The following is a 27,769-nucleotide window of genomic DNA, read 5'->3' on the forward strand; positions in this document are numbered from 1 at the left end:
ATTATAATGATCTGGCATTAAAATTGATCAATATAATCAGAAAAAAAAAAATCCCTATGCAGCGGGTTGAGGTTGTACAGCTAATGGGCAATTATCTTGTTCACACCAGCCACCTCTTCACAGCACATACAGGACCTTCCTGCTACGTAAATAGCTTAAGGATGAGTTTTCCTACATGCTCAGCATTGACCTCACTCTGCCTTCTTGAAGTCAATGGTAAAACTGTAAAGGAAATTCTTCTTTCTTCTCAGTTTCAGCTTACTACCACAGTAAAGTTCTTCTAGTAGCAATGCTATTATCTATTAACATAACAAAACATGCAGCCATCATTTACCACACTGTTTTGCCTCACACCCTCTTCAGTGCAAGAAAAGCGTACAGTATGTACCACACTAAGATGGAGTGCTCTTTCCCTAATCTGGGAGAAAAGATTCTAGAACATTTTTATAAATGCATATTCTGAGAATCATTTAGATAAAGGCTAGGTCAAACACACTTTGCTTTTGGGAAGGATGGTAATGAAACTCACAGGCATCTTTGCCTCCTGCAGGGTTTCATTCTGAACGTGTACCCATCTCCATGAGCATTCTGTTACCATACAACAGGCTTTGTAATGGTCTTGGAGAGTTTCAATGGATCCCAGAGGTGAAGTGGTCAACCACAGTCTTCGAGTCAGACCTACAAGCCCTTGCAGGTCTTGTCCTTGTAGGTCTTTAACCCTTGTCCCAGGCTATGGAGCCTTTAAGATAAAGGCTAAAACTGTGCATTTGCTTTAATCAGTTTTCCACAGGAAGCTACTGTGCAAGGAAGAAGGTAAAATGAATGTGCTTATTGTTACCTGGGTTGATAGACCAAATCTCCCCAATATTCTGGGCTAGCTTATACTTCTTAAATGCTGAAGGTTTCACATCCAAGCAGATCACATTACCACAGTCCAGCTGATAGGCCACAAAGACATGCATATGTTTAAACAGATCATCACCCACAACAATAGGACAGAAATGTATAGCTATCCAGAGAGGAAAGCCAGCTCATAAATCTTGGTAAATGAAATTTTGTAACAAAGAAGAATCAATTAATGTTCATGAGAAATTGAAAACCTGTGTATGTGCATCTTCACCAAAGAAGACTGCACAGTTGCTGCAACCTCTTTGAACCTCACGGCCTCGTTCCAGGTTGTTCTGAGCACAGAACATCAGGCTCAGTGAAACAGGCTTCAGTTTTGACTGACAGATAGAGATGGAACATAAGTAAAATTAAGACAATGCTGAGCACTAACAAAATTCTGTCACTTAATTTTCAGAGTTCCCAAGCTTTTTTTTTTTTTTTTGAGTCTTTGCAAGACCTTTATTGCTTGTATTTTATAACTCTCCAAGGTGAACATAGTCTAGGGCAGATCCTTAGCTACTAAAAGGAAGAGAAAAACACTTACTTACTTCAGTGACTAAAGTCTCTATAAGTCATCAGCAGGAGAAAACTTTGCATGATCTAATTCATTTCTGCTCTAAGACAGAATACAAACACTGAGCACCTTAATTTTGCAATTGCTTGTTACAAATATATGTACACATATGAAGGCAGGCTTGCTCAGAGCCATGGCTAATTTATTGTTCTGTTGACTTCAAAAGCACTAAACTAAATGCATGTCAGTCAAGAATCAGCTCAAAAGATATTTAATTAGCAACTATAAGTATTTTTTTAGAAAAGAACAGTGAAACGGGTATGGAATAAAAACCTGTCGATACAGAAGCCATGTGACACACTCAGACCACTGCAGTAAATGGAAAATGTACTTTGGTCCTGGTTGCAAAGTATTTCTGTACCAGAATGAAGCTCCCATGTGCATAACCAGCACAAAGCCAAAAAAAGTAGGCTAAAGGACAGGAAAGGCTATTTCTACATTTATATTTTAAGTATATGTATTTAACTAGTCACAGTAATGTCTAAACATAAGGATATCCAGTGTGTGGAACTTATCTGTAGGTCCACTGAAAGGATATAGCTAAATTCACTTCCAGAAGAGAGATTATAAGAAACAATTACAACATCACACCTGTAATACAGAGATTTGTGCATGCTAGAACTGCCCAATCACAGAAAAATTTACCATATTTTTCTTTTTACCATCAAACTCTTTCTTGAAAAAAGACCAATCATAGAGCCTAACCATGGATCACAAGGTACCACGGGGTTCACAATATGATCCATGGTTCATAATCACCATGTGGCAGAATGGTAATCACTCTGCTGCATTAGAGCTGTTCAATTAGCAGCTTTTGCAAAGACTATATTTGTACTATGGAATTGCAAAGAATTTACTAAAGAAGATCCAGATTCCTCACTGGAAAGTTTTTGCTTGTTTGTTTCTTTTTGATGCTGAGATGCTCCTTTTTTAAAAAGATATTATTAAACTTTGGATTGCAATTAAATATCTGTTTAATTTTATACCATGGACACGTAAAAACCTTAATTATATACTTTATGAACTATAATACAGTTAGCACATGTACTATATCCATCTTTATATATATAGTATATATAGTTTCTCAAACATTAAATGCGTTTCTTTGAAAATCCTTTTATAACATTCAAAAAATAAGATGCTTCAGCTGCAACTTTTGTGAGATCTACTGCACTAACTATAGCAGCTTTAAACCTGACTGTGTCTTTGTAGACTCCACATTTGCCTTTAATTAAGGCCTCCTAGACCACAAACTATAGGTTCACTTCATTCAGCAATTCTCTTCAGATTCAAAACAGCCAAAACTTCTTTTACACAGAAATTCGTATTTCTTTGCCTTTCCACATTAGAATCTCCAGTCGTTTGTAAATTTTGCAGTGCATAGCAAATATGGACCTATCTTACCTTCCATGTGTTCCACATAGCAGTACACATCGTAGGTCTCATTAGGAAAACGGCGCCCATATGTTCTGACTCCTTTCTTTCCCATTTTATCTCCAAAGCAGCCAATTCTTGGATGTCTAATTGGATATCTGAAATGCAGCATGCTCATATTTATTATTATGATAAGTCAGCATTTTAAGTCTGTACAGACTAAGCATATTAATTTTGGGAAACCATGTCAAGGGGCCTTTTAAACGTCTCACCTAACAGTCTGGTCAGACAACCAGCCAGCATCACATTGCTCAAATCCATCTTCATAGGCTGCTTTCAGTTGTTCTGGGCTTGCTATGACAGCACCGTTGTCCAGACAAGTCTGCTGAGCTTGTGTAAAATTCAGAGTGTACCTGCTGGTTGCTGCACGATAGTGAAATACAACACCTGAAAAGACAAAAAACTTACATTAGTAACACATTTTGCATCATTTCTGCAACCATCATCATACTGTAACTTTATCTAGGTATTGTTACAATGCTGAAAACAGATGGGTACAATAAAAATAGTAGAAGGCTAAGAGACATGCTATCATATAAATTATGCCCCCCCCCCCCCCCCGCAGTGGCTGCTACCAGCAATTACATAACACGTTATCTTATTAATAGTCGGTGAAATTGTGTTTACTATACACACAGAAAAAAGCAATTAAACCATATATGCATTTTCACTGCTGTATTACGGAAAATTGTGATCAAAAGGGAGAATGAATGCTAAAATATGTCAATGATATCACATAGTTACCCAGACTCTTCCAGTTCCAAGTGCTGGTCAGCTAATTGCACTGCAGGCAAGGTTGCTTATGCTAACAGCGCTACCTGACATGTTGGCTTATTGGCCTACATGACACATCCAATTGCAAGTCAAACTGCGTGACCAGACAAGACTAAGCACATCTAGTCCTCAGAAAAAGCGGGCTTAAAAATAGACTTCCCAAAGCAGCCAGCGGCAGTAACTGCATGCAGAAGTGCCAACAATGAATGGGGGATCCCTTGAGTGCTTGACGTCTGCTAGCTGCAGTAAGACATGTGACCAATGGGGACACCAAAAAAATTGCGCTTGTGATGCAAATTTGTTAATCAGTGATGGCCCTGATGTCTGTTCCTATGCATGAAAGCTTACTACAAATATAACATTTACAAATATATGGCTGTTGGTCAATTTTTCATAACCATGTTTTCCTGCACACACTTCAAATGATACAGACAAAACAAAGCTTGCTTTTATTTGGGGCCTTTCTGGTTCTGGAAAGAATGTCGACAATTTCAGAAGTTACTTGAGCACGTCAGACATTTGGACAGGGAGGCCTAGAGTTAAGATGGTTTTGGTTAAGATGGGATCTGTCTAGAAGCCACATTCTGTTTTCTATATACATGTAATTCCCACTGAATTCAGCAACAGCTGCACATGCACACCTACAACAAACCATAAAGGGCACCAAAACCAAAGTGGTAGAAAACAGATATTCCGCCTTGCAAAATCACTTCCCCCCTGTTGCCAGTGTCTTTTATAGTTTAGCATCAAAAGGATGTCCCCTGATGATCTCTGAAAAATAACATTCAACCTCACTTATTGCAGTCTAAAATCTTCAGAAGCATTGCAACACCATAAAACATCCACTACACAGAATGGCTACAAAGCAAGAAAAACAAACCATAAAATGTTCCTTTTCTCTGATGATTTTATTGGAGTACTTCATGATGAGTACTGTAATACAGTTTGGGAAAATGATTGCATTGTAGCAATAATGAATTTAACAAGTCTTTGTTATTAGAGCATTGTTGAAAGACGGAAGAAGTCTGCTAATTTACGAGTAAACAGAAATACGGGTAACTTAGCAAAATGTTGATTCAAGAGGTTCCAACATATTTAGAAATACTTTTTCTCACGCAGACAAAGTCAGTAAAATTTTGCCACTTATCAAAGGTCTAGATACGGCCAATAAATAGAAAATAGACATTTTTTTTTCTTGTCGTGATTCACTAAGAAGGTTTCTGAAATTAAAATAGAATACATTATCTGAAAACTACTCACAGGTAGGTTAAACCTCAATCATCAGACACCAATTTTATCAATGCTACTGGCAGAGAAACAGGAAATAGAAGACAAGATACTGGGAAGTCCCATATTTCATCATTTAATATGGACTCACACACCAGCTGCAGCCACTAACTGGAAGCTTACAGACCACTAGCGTCCCCATAAAATGCCTTTTCAGAACCACTGACATAACCCATCACGAACAGTGCTTCTTCCAAGCAACAGTGTAATTTCAGCTTCAAATGGACCCAAGCGTTGTTTGGCAACAGTGAGAAGTGAAGAATACACCCTGAAAAATTATGACTATATTTATATTACTAAATTAAATATTCCAGGTGCCTGCAAATCAGTCATCAAGACTGTTCAATTGTTAGATTAGTTCACTGCATTATTTGGTCCAGGCCCCATAACACCCTTCCGAACAATTTCTGTGCAGACTTCAGGAGCTAGCAAAGACCACAAACAACTTCCAATGGGCATCTTCATCCTGTGCTGGGAGCCAAAGAAGCACAACAGCATGGATGGGCAGCCTCAGTGCTAAAGCACAGCCTCAAGCACATTTTCTTATTAATGTGAACTATCTGCACCAGGACAGATTGAAAGGGTATGTCAGAGAGATAGCTTTACTAGCTCCTGTATCCCTGCACTTTCTCTGTTACAAGGCATCCTCCATTGCCTGGTTAGGGCAAATTTACATACCATTTACACTGTCTTAAGATGTGCAAAACTTTATTTCTACATAGATGTACATATTTACATATGTGTGTGTGTGTGTGTGCATATTTCGGCTTTGGGTACCCTAAACAACACAGTCCTTTACCACATGTCCAACACAGAGCACCACCTCACAACATAAAAAGCGTTAGGCAACAGCAACTAATCACAGTTGGAATTTAAAAGCTTAAAATAACAAAAATATGATCTGGAGATTTTTTTTTAAAGCTGTGGTATACATTAAAATATTTATTTTAATATATTCAGAATTTAGTAACATTGGTTGAAACTGTGAGCAAGTTACCTGCTGGTATAAATGAGCATTACTATAGTTAGTTGTACAGTAGTAAATAAAAACATGAGTTCAAGCAACCTGCTTGGTGTTCTGGGTCTAGAAATAAGAAATGGGCAAGTTTTACAGAGCTCACAACAGAAGTGGATGAAACGTTTACCCTCAATCATAAGTATGAACCCACAGTAATATTCACAAGCTGGGCATCTGGCTTTACTGCATGTTATTGTTGAATATATACAAACATTTTAAATCTTTTTTTTTTTGGTAGCATTGTTGTTTCTGTAGTATACAATATTTGACACTGACTCTATAACTCAGGGTCAAACCAGAAATGCCCAAGCACGTGAAGCCATTTGTTCATTCAATTTGTTTTTAATCTTAATTAAAATGTATTTTATATTAATTTAGATTAATTGCCTCTTTTTTTGTTGGTTTTTCTTTTTTCCCAAGATTGCTTAACTGATGCTATATGACCAACTGGGCACAAGAGCACTGCTTCTCAGTACAACCACAAAAAGGTTCATTAACTTAGCAGGAGATGGCAACTTACCGCTCTGAACATGTATTTTTTTAAAGCTTCCTACTGCTTAAATATATGAGTGCTTTCTCCACAACGAGCTATCTTGCCTCTCATTTCTTCCATGTTGGAAGCAACCACTGCCCTTCCTAGCTGGCATACATTTGGGATCCCTATGATACCTGAATAAGGCAGGACTAAAGAGTTAATATGACCGCCGATTTAAAGTAGCTTTTGCACTGCTGAGAAGAGCCTTTGGTCATTTGTAAATCCTGGAAAGGAACTTGGAGAATGCTTTGTTCTCCTCACCCTGATCCAAAAGGTAAACTTCACCTATTCTTAGAGTTGAAGGCTCTTCCATTTCCAGTGAGGAGCTAATGGACATAAAAGAGCCTCCAAGATGAATGGTAAGGAGGACATCAGTATGTGTAAGCCTGTGCAACAGCTGCAATAATTAGAAGACCCCCTGGGGCTAAGAAGATTAAAGTGCAGGACTTTCATTGTTTCAGTTAGACAGAGAGAGAGGGGCAAAATCCATTGTCCGAGTTTTTGCACTTTAAAACATTTGTAAAGGATTTTTTCCCCTTTGTCTATTTCCTCCCTGAAAGAAAAGGCAAGAAAGGAGTTGTCCTAGGAACAAATAAAGCAACTGGAAAACAGACTACAGCAGTATAATGTTGTCACTGAACATCTGGCAAACAAAGTCAGTGTAATTACAGGAAGGAGTAGCAGTGTCTGCAAGAAAGAGCACTCACAGGGAAGTAATTTGTAGCATCCAAAATTCACTTCTGTCTGAGTAAGAGAGAATGTCTTTTCATCATTTATCTCTGCCTTAGACTAGAAAACGAAAACGTGAAGTATTGACAAAGTAGGGCTTCCACGGGTAAAAACCTGGTTCTGTGGTTTCACACCTTTGGGCTGCAACTTTGCTTTATTACTTGCCAGGGTATCGTGCAGCAAAACCTCGTGGAACTGCAGGGGAAAGGCTCCTGGTATGGCCAATAAATTACAGTTCACTTTCACTCGTGAGTTCACACTGTTGCAACGTGCACTTTTGGAGTCACACAAAGCCTGAATTTCAGAAGTTGTCTCACACAGCAAATAACTAAAGAGAAAAGATTATGATGGTAGTGGTTGTTATTCTGTTAATTTTTATGTTCAAACCTTAGCCACTCTGGTGCAGACCCCTGAAATAATCCCCAGGCCCGCTGCCAAAGCTACCACACAGTTTGGTGATTCTCCTTGCCTTCAATGCAGAAGACAATTTACATTATAAATACACGCCAAAATAGAGGTTACGGGACTGAGCACTGTATGAAAGGAAGGAATAGGGCAGCATTTTCAGCTTCCTGCATGAATAATTCATTTGTGTTCCTCATTCGAGGCTTTGCACCCATCTTCTGACCCCTGTCTTAGGCTTTGGCAACCTGAGAAGAACAGGCTTGCCTTGCATCAGCAGGAGCTCCCTTGCCAAATGCCTCAGGGAACTTCTCATCGTGGGGAGAGAAAGTGCAAACCAACCCCTCTGCTCTGTCAGCACCAGCACCTCCTGCTCTCCAGGGACAGAGACTCCTTGCACTAACTCTTACGTTACTCCTCCGTGCAAAATATTTGGGTCCATCCTCACAGAGCAATGCAGTTGCATGCAGGTGTACACGAGCTCCTCTGACCAAGTCGGTCCAGGTAAGGAAAGCGATTGATGCTGATCTTTACCTGTATTTTTCTCAGCGGGAGGACTTCTTTACTACACCTGTATTAATCTCTGAATACACAGTGGGTTCACCTGCCCCCCCCCGTTATCTCTGCACAGCAACATACTAGGTCACACAAGTGTTCACTGAGGCCAAGGCACTGCTACCTAAATTAAAATTACTTAAAAAAAAAAATAAAAAATACACAGCCTCTCAGAACTGTCCTCATACTCGGGGATGATCAACATCCTAAAACCAGTTTAGCCATTAGTACTGGCCTCCGCTCTACCATCCTGCATGTGAAGGCATGCCATGCACTGCCTGGGCTCAGAGCTCTCACACCGAAGGTCCTCCATCCAGCCTGATGCAGAAACCCCACCAGCCTGCCCATCGGCTCCCATGTTCCCAGTTCCTACGCGAGGGACACAGGAGCTTGATCAGAACGTTTGCTTCCCTGTTCCTGACGTGCACTGCACATATACCCTGGGTCTTTCTCACCCAGAAATAAATTTCCCTCTCCCATCCTTTGATGGCCACTGCCCATTGTGCTTTTCCCTTCCCAGCTACAGAAGTTGGAGATTTCTTGGGATCCATGATGCAGGAGAGTAAAACACAAGCTTAAAAATGCAGCAGCCCATGTTAATTTAGTTAGCAAGGAAGCGTGGAAGTTCAACGTCACGAGGCAGTAAGGTTTTAAGACAGATAAGTCTAAAAGATTAAATAAAAGTATCTCTTCAAATGTCATACTTAAGAGATAATGAAGGGGAGTTCTGGCTGTAGAGAGAATAAATCAATTAGGCTGTCAACACACAATCTCTCAGGGTTAACAGCCCAACTGAGTGGCAGTTCCCACATTGGAAACAACTCCCATTTATTATCATTATAATGCCTGCAAGGAAGAAGAGTTTGCATAAAAATGAAAAAGTGAATTACCATCTACTCTGCTTCCCTAATTGCTGCTTCTTTCCATTAACAAGGTCAGTATTTTAAGCCTAGGATTTTCTTTACTGTTGGTTTTTTTTTTTAAACAAACAAAACTAAACTAAAAAGACTAAAAAAGTCTCTCAGACTTGCAGCAGAATCAAAAAGAAACTACCAAAATGAGGCTCATGAAAACAGTGGTCTCCCAAAACATCACTAAGAAAAGGATAAAGTGCTCTCACTATTGGTAAAAAATACTTACCGACAAGATATGAAAAAAGAACAACAAAACTGGAAGGATCCCATTTGCCACTTTGATCCCTTTAAATCCAGTCATCTCCAAGGAGGGTATCAAAAAATCAGCTCAAATGAGTGGTCTGTTCAGATTTTTTCTTTTTTATTACACTTGGTCGTACATGTTATTTTTTATTGCCCAATATCATATCACCACACAAAAGGAGAATTTCATTAAATATTCAATTATGTTCCAGAATGAAGAGCACTGTTACATTGCACTTCTAGGTCAGCTTTTTACAAGGTATCTCAAAACTGTTTTATACAAGTGGACTTTGTTACAACTAGAGAGAGGGAATAAACGTGGACATAGAGAGGTACAGCAATACTTTCATAAAATCCTTTCTGGGATTCAACTCACCAAAGTTTGCTTTGCCTAAAGGTTAGAAGTCTAGTCTAAAATAGTCATCTAAATCTCTCTAATCCATGACCAGAGATATGGACTGCCAGAGCGCTCATCTCAGCCAAGACTCTCATCAGAGAGGAGCTGAAGGTAGCACGAGCCTGCACATTTAGCTTAGACTAGGCACGTGACTTTAAATTGTCAAAGGTGAAATAAATCCCACCTGACTTCAGGTTTCCTGATTTCAGACTTGGCATCCAAGCCAAGGTTGTGAAATTGCGTTCGGTAAACTATTAGCAGGCAAGCGAACACTTGGGGATGATCTTCAGAAGGCATTACCTGCTGGTTGTGAACCTCCACCTCGTTCCCAAATGTCTCTACTGGGATACAGTGAAAACCCACTGGTATCCAAAAGCAGCTTAAAGTGGGAAGGAAGCAGCAGCTCAGTGTTAGCTACTGAGAAGGGAAACCCATCTCTTAAGTATCTGAAGGCTCCTGAGACCTGACATTTTCAGACAACAGTGGCAAGCAAACAACTAAGAATGAAGACAAAATAACATTAAGCATTCAAAAACTATGAGACCAAGAACTCCTAACGTGAGACAGTTTGACTTGTGGGTTTAATAACATCAAGAAGGGTCAGAAGAAAAGCTCAAAACACTGTAGAAAGATGAAATTACAAGAGCTGACAAAGGAAGAGTTGCTCCTGAGAAAAAGGGAAAATTTCAGAGGGACGTGCAGAGAAAGCAGAGAAGACAACACGTAGAAGGCAAAATGAATATGAATGACTGGTTCTGCATATTTCTCTTCTTGTAAGAAGTTGAAGCATATAGCACTGTAGTACTGTTAGATCCATTTTGAACATAAAATATCCCTGTCAGAGATCTATGTAATTATAGCAGCAAGCAGGGTGTAAGGAAAGCATTTCCCACAATTAGTAACAGGAAAGGAGGTATCTAGTGCGCGAGCCTGCAGACGTGTTGGCACTGATGCTGTCCCCTGCCTCAAGGACAGCTCTGCGGTTGTGATTAACAAACAGGGCAGGCATCTGCCTGCCCCAAAACTTACTTCATGGGCTAACATTAAGTGTTTCACTCCTCTCTCCCACACTTTCACCAGCTGTAAAATTAAAATAGTAACGTATAGCATACAGTTCAATCTAACCCCACTGATCTTAGAGATGAAATATGCAAAGCACCTGATAACCCATGTGAATGGGTGCTGTCGCTTGATTTAGGGATTAATAAAGGCATGTAGCACAGCACATAACATGGTTACTTGCAATACCAAAGGAACTAGATTAAGTGACCCAGCATGTCCTTCTAGTCCTACATTGCTATGACTTTCCCAGATCGGATCCCCAGGACTGTACACACAACCGAGTCACACCAGTTTAGTAACATGAACACAACCACTCTTATACCCCTAGTAAAAACAAGGCAGTTCAGACTCAGCTTTAAGCTGAGCAATTTAAACAGAGCTCAAATCAAACTATTTCACCTCTATCACAAGCTAATGATGTACATACAGGTAAGCACTGCTCAGCAGATACAAGATACCATGTTAAGCCACAGTGTCTTGGTGATGTCTCTGAGCTCCTAGTGAACAGAATATAAGCAGCTATTGACACCCAAGGAGTTGGCATATGTTGTGCCTATAACCAAAGCAAAGAAAAAGCACAGAATTATGGCAGTTTCCAAGATCCTGCCATTCTTTAGAAAGATTTTACCTGTCAAAAAAGGATATAGTAGACAATGTAGAGACAAAGGCAATGTGGGTGATTAAACATGTATATCTTCCTTGTGAATAATAACTAACTTAACCAGCTGTGGTTAAGTGCTGGCTTAACCAGGAGTCCAGCTGTGGATACTAAAAATTTACATATGTTCAAAAAACAAATGGCAAAAAAAAAATCTGTGCAGGATTGTCTAACATAAAGCCTCTGCCTCAGGAAGTCCATGGGTGACAAGTCTCTGACAGCAACAGAGTACGCAGGGAAAACGGTTACGTTTGCCCTTTGGTATCAGCTATTGCTGGCTTCATTGGAACAGGACACTGGGACAGACAGATCTTTTGTCTGAAATGGTACAGATGTGAGTTTGGTTTTGGCCTAATTTGCGAGGACTGTAAATTAAGCAACAGTTGATTATACTAAAACCAAAATCTTCTACTCAGACCCTGTATAAATAATCCTGTGGCAAGGTAGGATTTGGTGCTGAAGCTTTTTGAGTCAAAGCACCGAAATGCAGGTTTGTCATGGTCAAAGAAAGCAGTTTTGTATTTACATCCCATATTCTTGCTAAAGCTAGTATTTATATTGTTGTTAATAACATATAAATCTGGCTTTTCTGAACTTCAGAAGTTCATTTGGCATCTAAAAATAGCAAATTAACTAGATATTTACATACAAATTATCAAATTTGTCTGTCGTGATAGCTACAGATAGATGCAAAATTATACACATCTTTTGTAGATAGTCTTGGTCTTGAGACTCAAGCAAAAAAAAAAAAGGGGGCATTAAAAGTTTTACTGTTTACTTTCAATGACTAATACCAACTGTTCAGCTTGTACAGCTTAACCTGGGAAAAACTATATGCTACAGAGAAAATTATGCTTTCTTAGAAATCCCATTTTTCGTTTACAATACCTTCCATCACGGGTAAAATACTTTCATTTGATGCACAATGGGTTCAATAGCAGTTTTATATTCCTAACATACCTAAATGAAAGGATAGAAATAGCAATTACACTAATTTTTTTCTTATTCAAGTTAGCTCTCCCAGGTATCTATTATGTTACTTGCAAAGGTTCTTTTGAAAAACGAACAGTACAGCTGTCTAAGCTTAACTACCTGGCTTCATTGATGCTGGAATGTGTTTTTTGTTTGAAAGTTTCAAATAAGGGATTGTCCATAAAACAAATGGAAATCCTGAAAATTTCTAGAACTCAACTCCTGCATTGGTTTAAAAATACTCAAACAAACAAGCATATAAACCCCATGAGGTTATCACAATAACAAAAGAGCAATCTCACCTACTTCAGCAGAACGATGCAGATAAGCTTTGGCCTACTTCATTTGGCCATTTCTGAGAAATTTATTAAATTAGACTTAACACACATAACAGTGTTGGCACTTAAAGAAACAGATGAATGATGCTCTCTGAAGCGTTAGTAACATTTCTTCCCACGCCTAAATTGCCCCACATAAGGAATTTTGCAGAAGCTTCCTATCGTTAATAAAATGATTCTGCTTCACTTTAGGGTTAAGCTATATGATTAAGCAAGTACTACCTGAGCCAGTTACCACTTTTTCTGCATACTTTTAATCTACTGAAAAGCTAAAGCAACACATGCCTGCTCAGTCCTCAGAGAAAAAGCGCTACACAAATGCATTTTATGTTTCACTTGTGCTGAGCATAAAATGTGCAGAATAGCAAAACTGGTGATAATTTTACCAGGACTTCATGGGTCGCCCTGCAAGCCCCAGCCCCAGCTCCACCCGAGAGAGCTGACCAAAGCACGGTGCTGAACCATGCTAGCCGTCAGCTCTGAAGTTACCGCAGTTAATGTGGAAAGATCTCCCCACACCACACTAACGACAGGCAGCGAAGAATGCACAAAGAGAGTGTACAGAAGATCACGTCTCTCCGGTTGTTATCGCTTTGGGGTGCAGATTCAAAAAGACAACATAATGGAAATAAATTACATTTGGGACTAATGTTTTGGGGGTTTTTTGTTTGTTTTTTTTTTAAATAAAAGCTGAAATCACAAAAAACCTATAAAGCCTTAATGAAATGAGGGTAGATTTGAGCAGCAACATTCACATGAAATCCTTATGTGTCTGATAAATGGCATTTGTTTACTTAATGCAGCAAATGGAGAATGGAGTGCAAAAATTACAATCTAACAATGCTATTTTCCATTTGGGTCAAGATCTGGCTTTTTCCCCTCCCGAAATTATGACATTAAAGCAATCATGGAAAAGAATAGTTACAGAAAGAAAATGGAGTGTGTGAAATTTTTTTTCAAATAACAAAAAAAATCTGATCAGTTCATCTCATTGCAGTGTTTTGCAGGAGCACTAACTACAGAAGCTAAAGTATTGCCATAAATCATCAGATATTTTATTGTAGTATACATCTGCTGCTCCTGGATATAGATATGTAGTCAAGGGAGCACTTGAAAAGGAATAAGGAATGCCAGGTACACTAGTTACTGAAAAGTAATGTTCAAACCAGGATTTCTTTTGCTTTTGCCATTAGGACTAAACAGTTTATGAAATTATACAGACATTAATGGTTACACTGATTTATTGTATTTCCAAATTAAGACTACACCTTCAAAACCTTTCATTGAATCAATGCCAAAAGACTGTTCAAGTTAGGTTAAGCATATTGGAAGAACAATGCAGTATTAAGCTCACAAAAAAAATCTTAGCCAAAGCCATAATTTCCAGCAGCAGATATTAATGTTTGTTTTGGGATTCAGTCATCTGAGTAAATACTGAACTTTCAAAAAACACCTAAGTGCAAAGGAGTACAAGGCAGAGTCCAAACTAAGGCTCACACGAGCTGGTATGTCCACACAGCACAGTGCTGTTCTAAGCACACAGAGTAATTTGGGTTCAGAATTTGCATTTACATGGCACAGAGCCTGGGCTAATATGTCCTGCCTTTCAGCACAGTTTGTTAGCTCAGGCTCAGCGCCAAACTGACAGGGCTTTATGGCACTAGGCTCTGGAGCGGTCTCTATGGTGTACTTACCATGCTGTATAAGCAGGCTCTTAGGAGAAAAACACCTATAGATCAGATGCTCCTTTTGCCCCTTACATACTTTTGAGAGCCCCATCTCTTCTATGTCTTTACATGTGCACTTCTCCCCCTCAAAGTTTTGGAGGCTATTTCCTTATAGTGATGGCAAGCAAACCCTTAGCCCTGGATCCTCCACATGGAAGAATATTAGCAGCCACCTCCCTACTTGTTTTCCTGCAGCTTCTGCCAGATGGATTTCCTCCTACCTATCCAACCTTTATTACAGGGACAATAGAAACTCTTCCTTTGTGCTTGACGTTGCTATCACAGAAAGAGTGGCTCCCAGTTTTGTTGGCATTATGGTTTGGTACATCAAGTGGCAAGATAGGCCAACAACAGCTCCAGTAGCAAGGCAGTTGCTTCTTTTCATCCTACACAAAGAATTAAAAAGAAACTGCTTCTGCCTGCCAAGTCTGTCTTCTTGCAAGGACACTGACATTTTCAGACAGATGTATTAGTACAATATGTATCATGTTTCAAAAGGGCTGGTTTGAGAAAACTTTAGAGGTATCTCCTAAAAAAAAAAAAAAAAAGTAAAAGGAGCTTGTCTTGCAAAGGATATAAACCCAATCAAAGTATCGAACTACTTTGGGAATAAGCGAACAGCATTTTTTCCAGGAATCAAGAGTAGCCTCCCCAAAGGTGTAAGTGAGAAATGAGAGCACTATGGATTGAAAAAGATTCATAAGAATAAATAAAAGACAGGAAGAGAATACGAAGAGTGAACAGTTAAGGAAGGGTAAATTGCTAAAGACATTCTTTTAAATGCTTTCTACTTATACTTTAATTACTAACTTTTACTGTTTTAACTGGAATCACTGTTGACTACAAATGAAACAGATAAATCCTTACCCTCAACAACCAATGACACAATGCCTTGTGTGTCTTCAACTCCGTACATAACATCACAGCGGTACACCCCTGCATCACTTGCACGCAGCTTAGAGAAAGTCAGCGAAGCGTCACCGGTCTCCTCTGAATGGGTTGGAACAGACACTCTGTCTTTGTAGCTTTGACCTATTTTGATGTTGCCATTTTGGGCCACCAGGACTGTGGTTTCTTTTGCATCTTTTCCACTTTTATCCAGTTCAACCTTTGACCATTTGATTCGAAGATACTCAGCTGCATAGCTGGAGGCTATAGTGGGTGTGGTTGAAAAGAAGCATGGCAGGACTGAAGTTCCAGAGAGGGATCCCTTTATCAGCGTTTTTTTTTCTGCTTTAACTAGAAAAAGGGGAGAGAGGGGGAGAGAAAGGAGAAATCAAATTAGTGAAACAGCTAAATGGGAAACATATACATTTTGTTGTTTTTTAACTATTCACAGACGTGCAAGACCTGAAATCCATGAACCTTAGCTGATTTGTAACAGGACTGATTAGTATAAGCTAAAAATGAATTTGCACCAATATCCTAGGCTGCTGATGGAGCCCTTTTCTGTTTGGGTAAATTTAACTCACTGCTCTCTGACTTATTTTCTCCATTTGTTATAGTCACCAAGTTATTGACCTTCTTCAGAAACTGTTTTGAGATTTTAGATGACAGATGAACTGTAAAAGCTATGGTTTTTTACTTCATAGGAGGAAGACCACTCTGAGTGAAAGATGGTGAGTTACCTCGCATCTATTGCTGGCCAAAAGCATGCATACAGGGGAGCCACTGATGTTTACACCTTGCCTTACCTCACAGGAACTTGTTCATTTGGTCCTGTCCTAAGACTAAACCATAGCCCATGATTCTGCATACATGACATCCCTTACTCCATTATTCTTTCAAGGGTTAACTCTTTTTATTGCATACGTGCTGAAACAAAAGCCTTTCCAGTGACATTCTTCCGAATAGTCATTCTTTTAAAATTATTTCCTTGTAGCCTCAGGGACTTTAACACATTGCAGAAATAAAGTATTTCAGGATGTTAAAGCAAAGAAGGAAGTAAAGCGCACAAAGTCCCTACTTGGCTCAGACTTGACATGGTAGGACCTTTATCATTTTTTAATGACATCTCCAGCTGCAAACACTTTACAGTGAAATGCTTCCATCTGACAATATCCTGAGGGGAAAGTTGACTACTGTTCATCCAACCCGCACACAACAACAGTCTGAAGAGAGGATTTCTGTTAGATTTATTTTTTTATGTGATGTTATTTCACCATACATAATGGCTTAATGAAGATTAAAAGCTGATGCACAACAGTATCTATCTTACCTCTTTCACTGTCCTGCACTCTAACATTTTTTGAAAGGTGGAACATGCTGATCATTGATTTGAAGTGAGTTAGGATTCATAAAGTTTAGAAGTACAATAACTTCAAATACTAGCCACCAACAGAGTGGTACATGAAATAGGAGACACCAGCACATGAAAATTATCTAGCTATTTATCTGTCATCAAAAATATCATTTCTCCATAATGAGAAGAAGATGGGGGGGGAAGGAAAAAAAAAAGAAGTTGCTCATTAAGTTGATTATTTTTAATAGAGGCAGATTACTTTATACAGGATAAAGTATTAATGGTATTATCTAAAAAGGTTCAATACAAGAATCATCAGCTTGATAGCCAAGCATTTTAATAATAAAGTACTAACTAGAAAAACAAAAAAACAAATGGACTGACCAAGGAAGACCCAGAAGTTTGAATGGAAGCCCTCAGGTCCTTTCCATCCATGCCTACCTAACTAGAAATTCTTGGGAACACAATGCAGATACACTCAAGATGACTGTATCAAAACTGATTAGACCAGAGGGATTATAATAACAATGGGGCAGTGCTGTGCCAAAACAGCTGTGCTGCGCCCAAAGCTCAGCTGAAAAGTTCACGTGGAACGGCACTGTCTGAGCACATTTACCAGCAAGATGCTCACTCTGTGATTCAGGCATGCGGTGAGATTTTCATTCTTCCATTAACTCATAAACAGAGACCGGTGATGGTACAACTCACATCTAATAGTCAAACAAACTAATCACTTCATACATTCTGGGCCCAGACCTAGCAAGAATCTATTTGTAAAACAGAGAAAGACAAAAAACAGGTCCAATATAAAACTGAAGACTGGAGAATTCACAAGGCTTGAAGACAAGCCTGTAAAAGTCACTGAAGAATAAAGACTAGCTCAAAAGCTTTGATTGCATACACATTTCTTTAGGAAAAAAAATTCCATTGAGGGTTTTTTTTTAAATTATTATTACTTCCATAAGGAAATAAAAACTCAACTCACCTAGAGTCAATTGACTGCTAAAAACTAGAAAGGACTGATTTTATCCTGAAGATGTACAGTATGGAAACACCACTGCCTTTTGTATTACCTTTAATTTCTTGAAACTTCATTGAGTTACAGTGGGGTAGAGATAAAGAAACAGAATGAATACTCAGTCCTATCAGTTGTGATGGAATTACTGCCAAATTGCACAGGTGGGAGATTAAAATCATTCTCAAAATATTTAGTATTTATTATGATCTCTTGTCATCTATATACATTACAGGAACTTCTTAAATGAAAAATGACCTAGTTATAATTATCCTGACTGACAGAATTTTAATAAACTTTTGAGAATGTTGTTTCTGGTTATGAGTGATCTGGAATATCAGCACTGAACCCTGAGGAAATTTCCTCTCTAAAATTTGTGTCTTCACATCAGCAGACTGAAACCCTTGGCAAACAACACATATCATCATGATATGCAAACTAGATCTATCCTAAATTGGGCCACATCCCAGAATAGGAGACCATGTAGCTACAAACATGTCCATCTAACTGTAGGAAGCATTATAAAACACTATACAAAAGCACTCTGTTTTGACGAGAGGAGGGGAGAAGAAGAAGAGAGGAGAAGCTTTTCCCTCCTGGGGAAAAACAAAAAATATTTGGCACTGAAACATAAGATTAAGTGATATTCCTGCACAGTTCCAAAAAGCTTGATTTCTTGCAGCAGTCCAAGTGTTAGTTAGTCCAGCAGAATTTACTGGCCAATGCAGAAAGCATCAATATCTTCTATTAATCCATGTAGCCCTTTTGTTCCTTTAGCATTTTCTCTATGCTTATACTCCATCTTATGTCTACTTTTCAGCCACTACCAATGGTATGTGATAGACTATTCCTTAGAAGGTACATGGCAGGCAAAAATATGAACAAAACATTTTGTAACTGTAAACTGCAACACAAGCTGAGAAAAGCAGATATTTGCCAACATTGTTTTATACCATATCTCCACCTCACCATGTAGGACCTAGAATACTTGTAACATCATGTACTCTTAAACAAGAGGATGGTTTTGAAGTTACTAAGCCATTGGCAATTAATATAAGCATTTTTTTCTGTTACTAACTAATATGTATCACTCATGCATAATTAATTTATTAGGGAAAATACATAGACAATAAAGGAATAAAATATACAGCTAAGTCCAAATCACCTGGCCACAAACGCATATCTTGGCAGAACTCCCAGCAAAGTCAATGGGAGACTTGTACAAGATGATGGGACTACAGAGTCGGGCAGAGAGCAGCACAATGCAGTCAGATCACAGGCAGACTCAGTAGACAGCATGCCTTAGCATTTGGGTATTTTTGCTGTCTTCCCCTGTTTAAATATTAAGTATCTCCAGCATCAGAATAAGTAGCAGGAACAGAATGCAGAATGAAAACTTCTCCCATGCGACGTCCTGACAGAAGACAGTCCTGTAATGTCTGACTTAATGGGTAGGACTTTGCCACAACTTATTACTGTCTTATTTTCTCCAAACCTAAAGCTATGGCTATGTATTTGTTCAGTTTTTCATGGGGATGATGGCATGTGGCACACTCTTTCTTTAAAAAAATAAAAAATAAAAATGCCAGCTTGCATTTTCATGCTTTTTTCCCCAGCAAAACTGCTTTAGGTCTTCCCAGTCCACCATTTCAGCTGCAAAGTCAGCTTACCCTACCAATGACACATAGCTTGATATCTTTGTTTTGAAGTGGGAGGCAAACTACAGAAGAACTTCTTGCTTGAGAACAAAGTCTCTTTCCCTAGAAATTGTACATTTTTTCTGTTGTAAATGTTACAAAACTCTTAAAATAAAAATCTAAACAGAAAAAAAAAAAAAAAAGGACAGAATTCTGCCCTTTTGTATTACATTAACCATAACAACCAGACCAGTAGGTCTGTAATGGACAAGAAGTCTGAAGAAAAGAACGCCCTGCATGAAGTGACCCTGCTTAGAGGAGCAATTTTGCTATGTAATTAAGCTTAACTGAACAGAATATTGCTACTGAGAATCAGACAAAACCCACATGCTTAAAGAATAAAAGATTTTATTTATTTTAAGCCAAATTTATGAGACAAAAAAAATTGAATCTCATTTTTCAGTTCATCAACAACCTGCCTAGACATATGGTATACTGCCCTGCCTACCAGCAGCAATAGAAAGGATCAATGAAATTATGTGTTTTGTTAGTCTGACTAGTAACACTGAGCCTAAGAGAAGTTTTTCATTAACCATAAATCTTTTAATGAAGATAATGATAAATTAAAATGAATGCACCGCTTACACAAACTTGTATGAAACTCTGACAGTAGAGGTAACAGTCTGAAACCCAACAAAAACCCTCACTGAGTTCTTTACCAGGTGATTTGTGGTCTAAGCAAGCAGAATAAGAGAAGGAGGCATAGAGTGATGATGAACCAACTACCTTCATACTCTGCAAGAAACTCACAGGAAGCCAGGCAAATGTAAATCTCAGCTGCAGAACTCAACATAACATATGCAGACATCATAGGCATGCACACATGTATTTTATAGCACATACAGAACATAAACAAGATCAGATGAACTGATGTTTAAACTAGTATATTATTTATATACTTTTGAAAGAACATATCACACACTGCAATCTAGGGAATTTCTACTGTCTTCTGGATTACAGGGCTTTCACGAAAGCATACTCACTCATGGCATGACAAATAGTCGCTTAAAATGGGTAAGATAAACTCCAACATTGATCATAATCACAAGGTCCAGCTTGTAAACTACAATATCCTAACAACAGCTAGCTCAAAGTGAGTAAATGCCACACTAGCAGTAGGTGTAAACCTTGCTCGTGAACTTCTGTCATTAATACTTCACATGTACCAGAGCAAACAGTAAAGGTCTCACAGAGGGGCACTCCCGTGACCCCAGAAGCTTACACCGTATTTCCTGCTGCCTTCCTGACACATATCTTCTGAGAATTTAAAGTCTTAAGAAGCCATGCAAGACCATTCTCAATTTGCCCTCAAAGGAAAAATACTTTTGTTGCTGCATAAAATCTAACAAGCATGCCATGCAAACATGCTAGGTATTTATGAATATGACCATTCAAAAAGATGAGAGTGGAAGAGAAAAAAAAGACGGGAACAATGATTAGTGGTGAATGCATAAAACTTTGTATGCCTATAACTTGCTGTGTTCTAAATTAAGCTTCAGTTTTGTTATGACTTAACATTAAGACTCACAGATTCCAGGATTTACACTTTAAAAATAACTGCTGATTTTGACAAATTTCCCATATGACACTCGAAAGAAAAATTTTAAACGTTCAGAAAAATTTTAGCCAAAAGCTTTTTAAAGGAAATATTGCCATGCATCATATTGAAGTGACTATTTAATTAAATTTAATTAAATCATATGGAGTTATCCAACCCATTGTGGGAATGGAAGCATGGGAATTTGTGTTTCGCGAAAGATTTCAAGGCTTAAATTTTATATTCAAATTCAGGATTTAAAAAGAAAAAAGTTGAAACTTAAGATGTCTAACTCTTCAAAATGCAGAGATGTATTTTATTTTTAAAGTATTTTTTTAAATAAAAGAAACAGCTGTACTTGTAAAGGTTGTCTGTAATCTTGTAACACTCATCCTCAAAAATGTTGTTACACAAACTGACTGAGATTTCTACAAAACAGAAGGATATGAGTTGATCCCACAGACTGTATTGGATCAATTCATGAAAAAGTTTTTCATCTTTGTATTCTTCACCATGGCCATACTTTGGACATGTTTAAGACTCTCTATGCCAAAAGTATGGCCCCCAACTTCAAAAAGAAAACCCACAAAGTTCACAGTGTATTCTAGGAACATAAGGGTCTTTCTGAATTCCTTCCAAAAGATTCAGGCAACTAAGGACCAGTTAGAACCTGGTCTATATTCATGAGAAGCCCTTACTGGGATGTTCATATGGAACTTGCTTAAGTACTAAAAATTCTACTCTGGAGACAATACGAGCCATTTAAGAGGTAATAAAAGGTGGAGTAAGTCAGGGGACATCTAAAGGCACCATCCCATGTTCTAAGACTCTAAGGATCCATACCACTCCTCCCCACTTCCAGTGATTCACTCCCAATCCCTGAATTCTGCCAGCACTAGCATTTGAGCAAGGCAGTGAGTCAGATCAAAGGTCTGATGCATTGGAAAAATAACCTGCAAGAAATGTCATATGCTCTTTCAAACAAGTAATTTACCTGATTGAGCTGGCCATATACTCACATAAATACTAGTGTCAGCACAAGGGAAAGCACGAAAACTAGCACCAGAGGATGGAAAAGGGGCAGGACTATCCCATCTACTGCTAAAGTGTGTGTGTGATTAGACTGACCATGGAACTACACCCTAAGTAAACATGAAGAGACTTTCAATAGGTCATAACAGAAACATTAGGTTTAAATTTCTTGTCAGATTCCTTTGTCTTACTTATTCTATCTCCTTACATGTTCACCATCCCAAGGCTGATTTTCAGGCAAAATCTTATCTTTAGACCTCCCCTCATGTGAGTGATGTACTACTGTTTACTCCATTTTGAAGCTGACTAATTATTCCTGGCAGCTTCCTTTTCCTGTATCTTAAAACAGACATTTCTGCCTTAAAGAAAGCTGTAACTTAGAATCACAGAGTGGTTTGGTTTGGAAGGGATCTTCAAAGATCATCTAGTCCAACCCCCCTTCCATGGACAGGGACACCTTCCACTAGACGAGGTTGCCCAAAGCCCCATCCAACCTGGCCTTGAACACTTCCAGGGAGCGGGCATCCACAACCTCTCTGGGCGACCTGTTCCAGTGTCTCACTACCCTCACTGTAAAAAATGTCTTCCTTATGTCCAATCTAAATCTACTCTCAGTTTAAAACTGTTGCCCCCTTGTCCTGCTCTGGTAAAAAGTCTCTCTCCGTCTTTCTTATAAGCCCCCTTTAAGTACAAGTAGCTTATCAAATAAAAACTTCCAAGTTCACCATGTAGACTTACATTGGGAGTCCATGACCTCTTCTGACAATTTCTTACTTTGCCTCTCCAAATGCTTCATATGAACAAATTATTAAATGTCATCTGTGGATCCAAGATCCATACATCTGTCTACACTTACAGACATTTCACTAAGTAAAAAACTGGGGGGAGAAAAAAAAGCTTTACATTTAATAACGAAATCTGTCTCAGCCCTCCACGAACAAGAAAATGGAAGCTGTTTTAGTGGCTTGCCCCCTGCCTGAAGCTTTGAGTCTGTTGTCCCTGAGGACAAGTCTAATCATCCTGGCCTGTTATATGTTTAATGAAGAATGGAAAAACAAAACCAGCTTTAAGGAGTAAGCGATGGTAGGAAATAGTAAAGGATGGTGCTCCCAACCTGCTTGGGGAAAAAAAACCACTGTTTTTTAGTTGGATCCACTAAACACAACAGTCTTTTCCTTTGTCTTACAGGACTACCTAAAGACTTGCTAGCAACAGTGCTCAAGCTGGGGGAAAAAAAAAAGAGTACATTTGATTTTCCCAAAGGCTAAAATCAGTTTGAGGAGTTCCTGGAAAGAAGAGGAAAAAAACAAAAAAGAACAAGAAAAATCTTGCTTTGAGGTTTGGGAAAGCTATTATCCTGATTTTGTGAGTCTGCAGCAGCTGTAGGGACCTTTTCCTTACTAAAGGCTTGACTCAAACTTTCAAATAACCATGGCAACCACACATGAATACATACTTTAGTGTTAGTATGTAATCGCTGAGAGAAGTAGTAAGGGCTCCTCATTTCCACCCAAACCTGCAGCTGCCCTAACATGTCCTTCTTCCAGACCCCAGCAGCCAAGGGACCTGCCACCAGGTTAGCTCATGGCAGCCCCCCCACAACAGGAGGCTAGCAGCCAGACTGCCCACTCCAGAGGCATGTCCCCAGCTGCTCCTTGCCAGATCACAGAGCAAAGCAGAAACTGGGGCTACTGGTTTCCCCTGGATCCCACTTGCAGGTGGCACCTTTCACCCCGAATACAGAGAGGGTGCGAGCTGTGACCTATAGACCCAAAAGGCTGCTGTGGCACCATGCACATGAGCACATGCATTGGGATCTGACTGGGAGGTATGCCAAACCAGGATTCCTGTAGCCCAAGAACTCCCCCATTTCATTCACCACTTCTGCAGCCTGTCTAGGTCTGTCCCAGGAACCTGCTCCTGCTCCCATGCTGCCTGCACTGCTCGTTGCTCCCTCCGTAGCACCAGGCTGAAGCTCCCATGGAAGGTGTCTGCCCTCCACTAAAATTAGGTCCCCCTGTCAGCCTCACCTCTTCCACTGCAAGGAGCAGCTTAGTGGATCATGGAAAATGAAGGTGCGAGACGTACCTGGCCAACAGGTCCAACGTTTCAGAAGCACAGGTTAAAGGATTAAAATGCATTCTTGAATATTTGGAGAAGGCAATCTATTTTGCTTTACACAATGTAAACCTATGGTACTTTCTTTATTATTACTTGAATCATAGTAATGGCACTTAGAAACCTCAGGAGACATCAGACCAGCATGTAAAAACCTTGTCAAAAACATGCCCACCCACCAAGAGTTTTCTATATAAATCAGTAAGGCAACGAGAACACAGAAACAAAGTCAGTTATACAGTGCAGCAAAAAGAGTGGCAGAGGCAAGACCAGAAACTGAATCTCCTGTGTTTGGGTTGTTTCCTGAGTCCTGGGAAATACCCTACCGATTGGACCACTAAAACGAATTTTAATAAATGGTTCTGTGTATAATAGACTTACCTTTAGGTAGCATATATGTTATAACTAATGTAGAATACATCCATAAGATACTTTTTATACTTAACAACATCTTGACCTACAAATAAAGAACAACAGAGTAAGTAGTTAGTATTGCATTGTGTCCTTATCAAGTGTTGTAACTCAGTACATCAATATTTGTCATTGATATCAGCAGCAGTCATCTACTTAAAAAAGATATTCAGCGGAACAGTAAATAATTCTTAATATATTGATCTTCTGCCATTTTATTCACTATTTTAAATTTATTCCCATACAGTGAGGAACCCCATGTACATGTATGGGATGTATACGGGTATGGATGTATCAGAGTATAATCTGATGACTATTTCCTGGTGTGGTGTTGCAAGTTCAGATCCAACCTCTGGGTAGTTTTATGTCCATAACAGAAACTACTCTGTCACTTAGCAACAGACAGCAACCCGGTTCATGTCAGGAGGGGCTGCCATAACAAACTTCTCATGAATTTTGATGGTGAGTCAACGTCCACACTATGATCCTTCCCATCTGCAAGTAGGTTGCCAGACGACTTCCTGCTTTCAAGATTTCTCCATATAATATTTTATAGTGGAAATTTGTTATAATGACAATGTGTCCTTATCAAATACCTGAAACTCATTATGAATTTGTTATTGAGTCCAGAGTGATACTCAGACATGTCTGTTCCCTTTGAGTTTGCTTCTCACTTCCTTTACAGGCTCCACCTTCTAACAGCTGAAAAGTTCTCCACATATATCGTATGTACATAACAATATATTGCATGTTCATAATAGTATATCTTTACTAGTTACACACATTGAACCTGTAAATATCCTGAAAATTTCAAAAGTACGCTAACAAAAGCATTGCAAGTCCCATAAACTTCAACTACTATAAAGGGTTTATAGATAGTCCCTCTTCCATGTAGTTACACATATGTACTATCTAGCCAATGTAAGAAATAACTTTCAGCAATAGTTTGTCAAACACTGCCGTTGAAAATTTTTTATCACAAAATCCTGAGTTTCCCGATATTGCTGTCAAAATATGCTAATTGGGTTCTTTACTGGGGCAAGTAACCTGAACTGATAGTTTTTTCCCGTCCAAGAGAGATTACAGTTGAACTGCTTTAAGGAACAGTGAAACAGAGACTTAATAGATATACATCTGTGTTATAACTATGTAACTTGTATTGCACATACATATTTTAGCATTTTTTACATTAGTATTTTAGTTCTTTAGTACTTACATATAATGCTTCAGGGTTAAAACATTAAATAATACATTCAAAAACCTTCACAAGCTATACTGAACATGATAGCAAGACACACTGAGAAACATCTTCAGAAAACTACTGGTGACGTGTTCATTCTCAGGAAAGTTTTCTCCACAGCTTACAGCTGCAGCCCAAACTTCACATGAGTCTGTGTGAATTGGCATCTATCCTGTAATGGCTGAACAGTTCAGAAGAGATGCAAAACATCCCAAACCAAGCCTTTCCAATGACGCAATCTCTAACATAGCAGCATCATGTTAAAAATTCCCACCCAAAAGGGCTGAAAACCCAAGAGCTTTTCATTCCTATACGTGGATGGCCAGAGCTGGCTGGTTGCACTGGGAAACATATGCTGCAACCTATTCCCAGGGCGTGGAGGAAAGAATACAGCTGCTTTCTGTAGAGCAGACTGTACACTGCCAAAGATGCCCCATCTCTGCTTCAGCCGTTCAATAGAGCTGAGCGTATAATGTGATATCACTTATTTTGCAATACTAACTTCATGGAATTTGCACTTTTTATGACTGTGTCCCAAACAAGAACCAGGACTTCTTTGACTTCATTCAGTTTGAGCCCTATCTGCAATAAAACTTTTTCTGAAGACTCTAACACATACCCCCAACACCATCCAGCCAGAGTTTTATCTCTCCCTGCACTTACACAAGCCAGGCTGTACATGGAGAAAACAAAAGTGGCTATTTAATAACTAATTTTAAAAATCTATACTGCGCCCTGGTATACTATGTATGCCCTAGTAATTCCCCCAGAAGGTTGTTATGAGTGAGGAGGTTGCACAAGGTAAGAGCTGCAGACATCGAAGTCCTTCTTTTAATGCAACGGACCAGCTCTGAAATAGACAGTCACATGTTTGCTTAGATAAACACTTAAATGATCCTCATTATTACACAACACTTAAAAAAAATGAGAGGTCATGCTGAGCCTACAGATGTGCACAGACTAGAAGGCCCTTCAAGCAACCCTTGTATCCTGAAACTGCTGGAAGCCTCTAAGCACCAAAACCACACAAGCACTCTGAAGAGAGCACAAAAAGAAGACCGACAGACTTCTCCACCTTGAAAGGTGGTGAATGCTGGACCTGCCTGCAAGGCAGCGCGAAAGCTCTGGCCTCTGTGAAAGCAGAGTGGCTTCAGACCTTCTTTTGAGATGTTCTGTCCACATGTGTTTCCCATGCGTCACACACTGGCTACATCAACAGCTAAACAAAAATCTAGAATAAACTGTTTACAAGTTTAGCTTTCCATGTTTACCCATACGCTTTATCTCCCTTCTCCCCCAGAGGGCAACCTTGGCTTTTGGGACCAGAAACAAGGGAATCGAAGAAATTCGCCAAGAAAAAGAATAAAGGATTTTCTTTTTCCTGGAAGACGGGCGTGCTGCACCTAAACAGGGCTGGTTGCATGTTGCAGCCACCACCTGCTCCACCGCACTGGCCCTGACCAGGAGTACCTACGTACTTGGCACGTGCCAACGGGAAGCCCGTTGCCCTCAGAGGCTCATCGCTATACTGTCATGACAAGAGGTGGTATAATTACTTCCACATTTGGCAAGACGACAAACCCTGCTGCTATGCTCAGAGCCAGCTGAGAGCTCTGAGCGTGAGCTTCTGCCCTATACTACAAGTCACGAGTACAGGGAGGACCTCATCTTCCCATTCCTCTCCACTTTGCGCACAAGCAGAGAGCACTGATCCTCCAACGTCGTGTTGGCGACTGCATTACAAATGCAATTTGAGTAATCTTACTGAAAAAAACCCTCACATCTTCAGCTTCCAGTCACTAAACACAATACATACACCCACAATGAAATAAGAAAACAGAAAGACAACTGTGAAAGGATAATTTTCAAGATACCCTGTGACTGCTGAACTCAGCCATCGATACAGAAGAGAGCATTCATGGCTGTGACGGCTACTTAGCCTTTTACTGAGTAGTGCAGGAATTACACCT

General features: G+C 39.2%; 1 protein-coding gene across 2 annotated transcripts in view; it reads right to left on the reverse strand.

Annotated features, from left to right (window-relative positions):
• The window catches only part of VCAN (versican), a 113,736-nt gene that overhangs the window by 81,056 nt on the left and 4,911 nt on the right, over positions 1-27,769 (reverse strand). For both annotated transcript variants that reach the window (XM_050912500.1, XM_050912499.1), the window contains exons 2-5: positions 24,530-24,605; positions 15,375-15,746; positions 3,109-3,283; positions 2,867-2,994 (exon numbers count right to left, since the gene is read on the reverse strand). In XM_050912500.1, coding sequence (XP_050768457.1) covers positions 2,867-2,994; positions 3,109-3,283; positions 15,375-15,746; positions 24,530-24,599 — 745 coding nt within the window. In that variant the 5' untranslated portion in view covers positions 24,600-24,605. The remainder of the gene's footprint in view (positions 1-2,866; positions 2,995-3,108; positions 3,284-15,374; positions 15,747-24,529; positions 24,606-27,769) is intronic.

The sequence above is a fragment of the Gymnogyps californianus genome, chromosome Z (assembly GCF_018139145.2).
Source record: "Gymnogyps californianus isolate 813 chromosome Z, ASM1813914v2, whole genome shotgun sequence".
Lineage (NCBI taxonomy): Eukaryota > Metazoa > Chordata > Aves > Accipitriformes > Cathartidae > Gymnogyps > Gymnogyps californianus.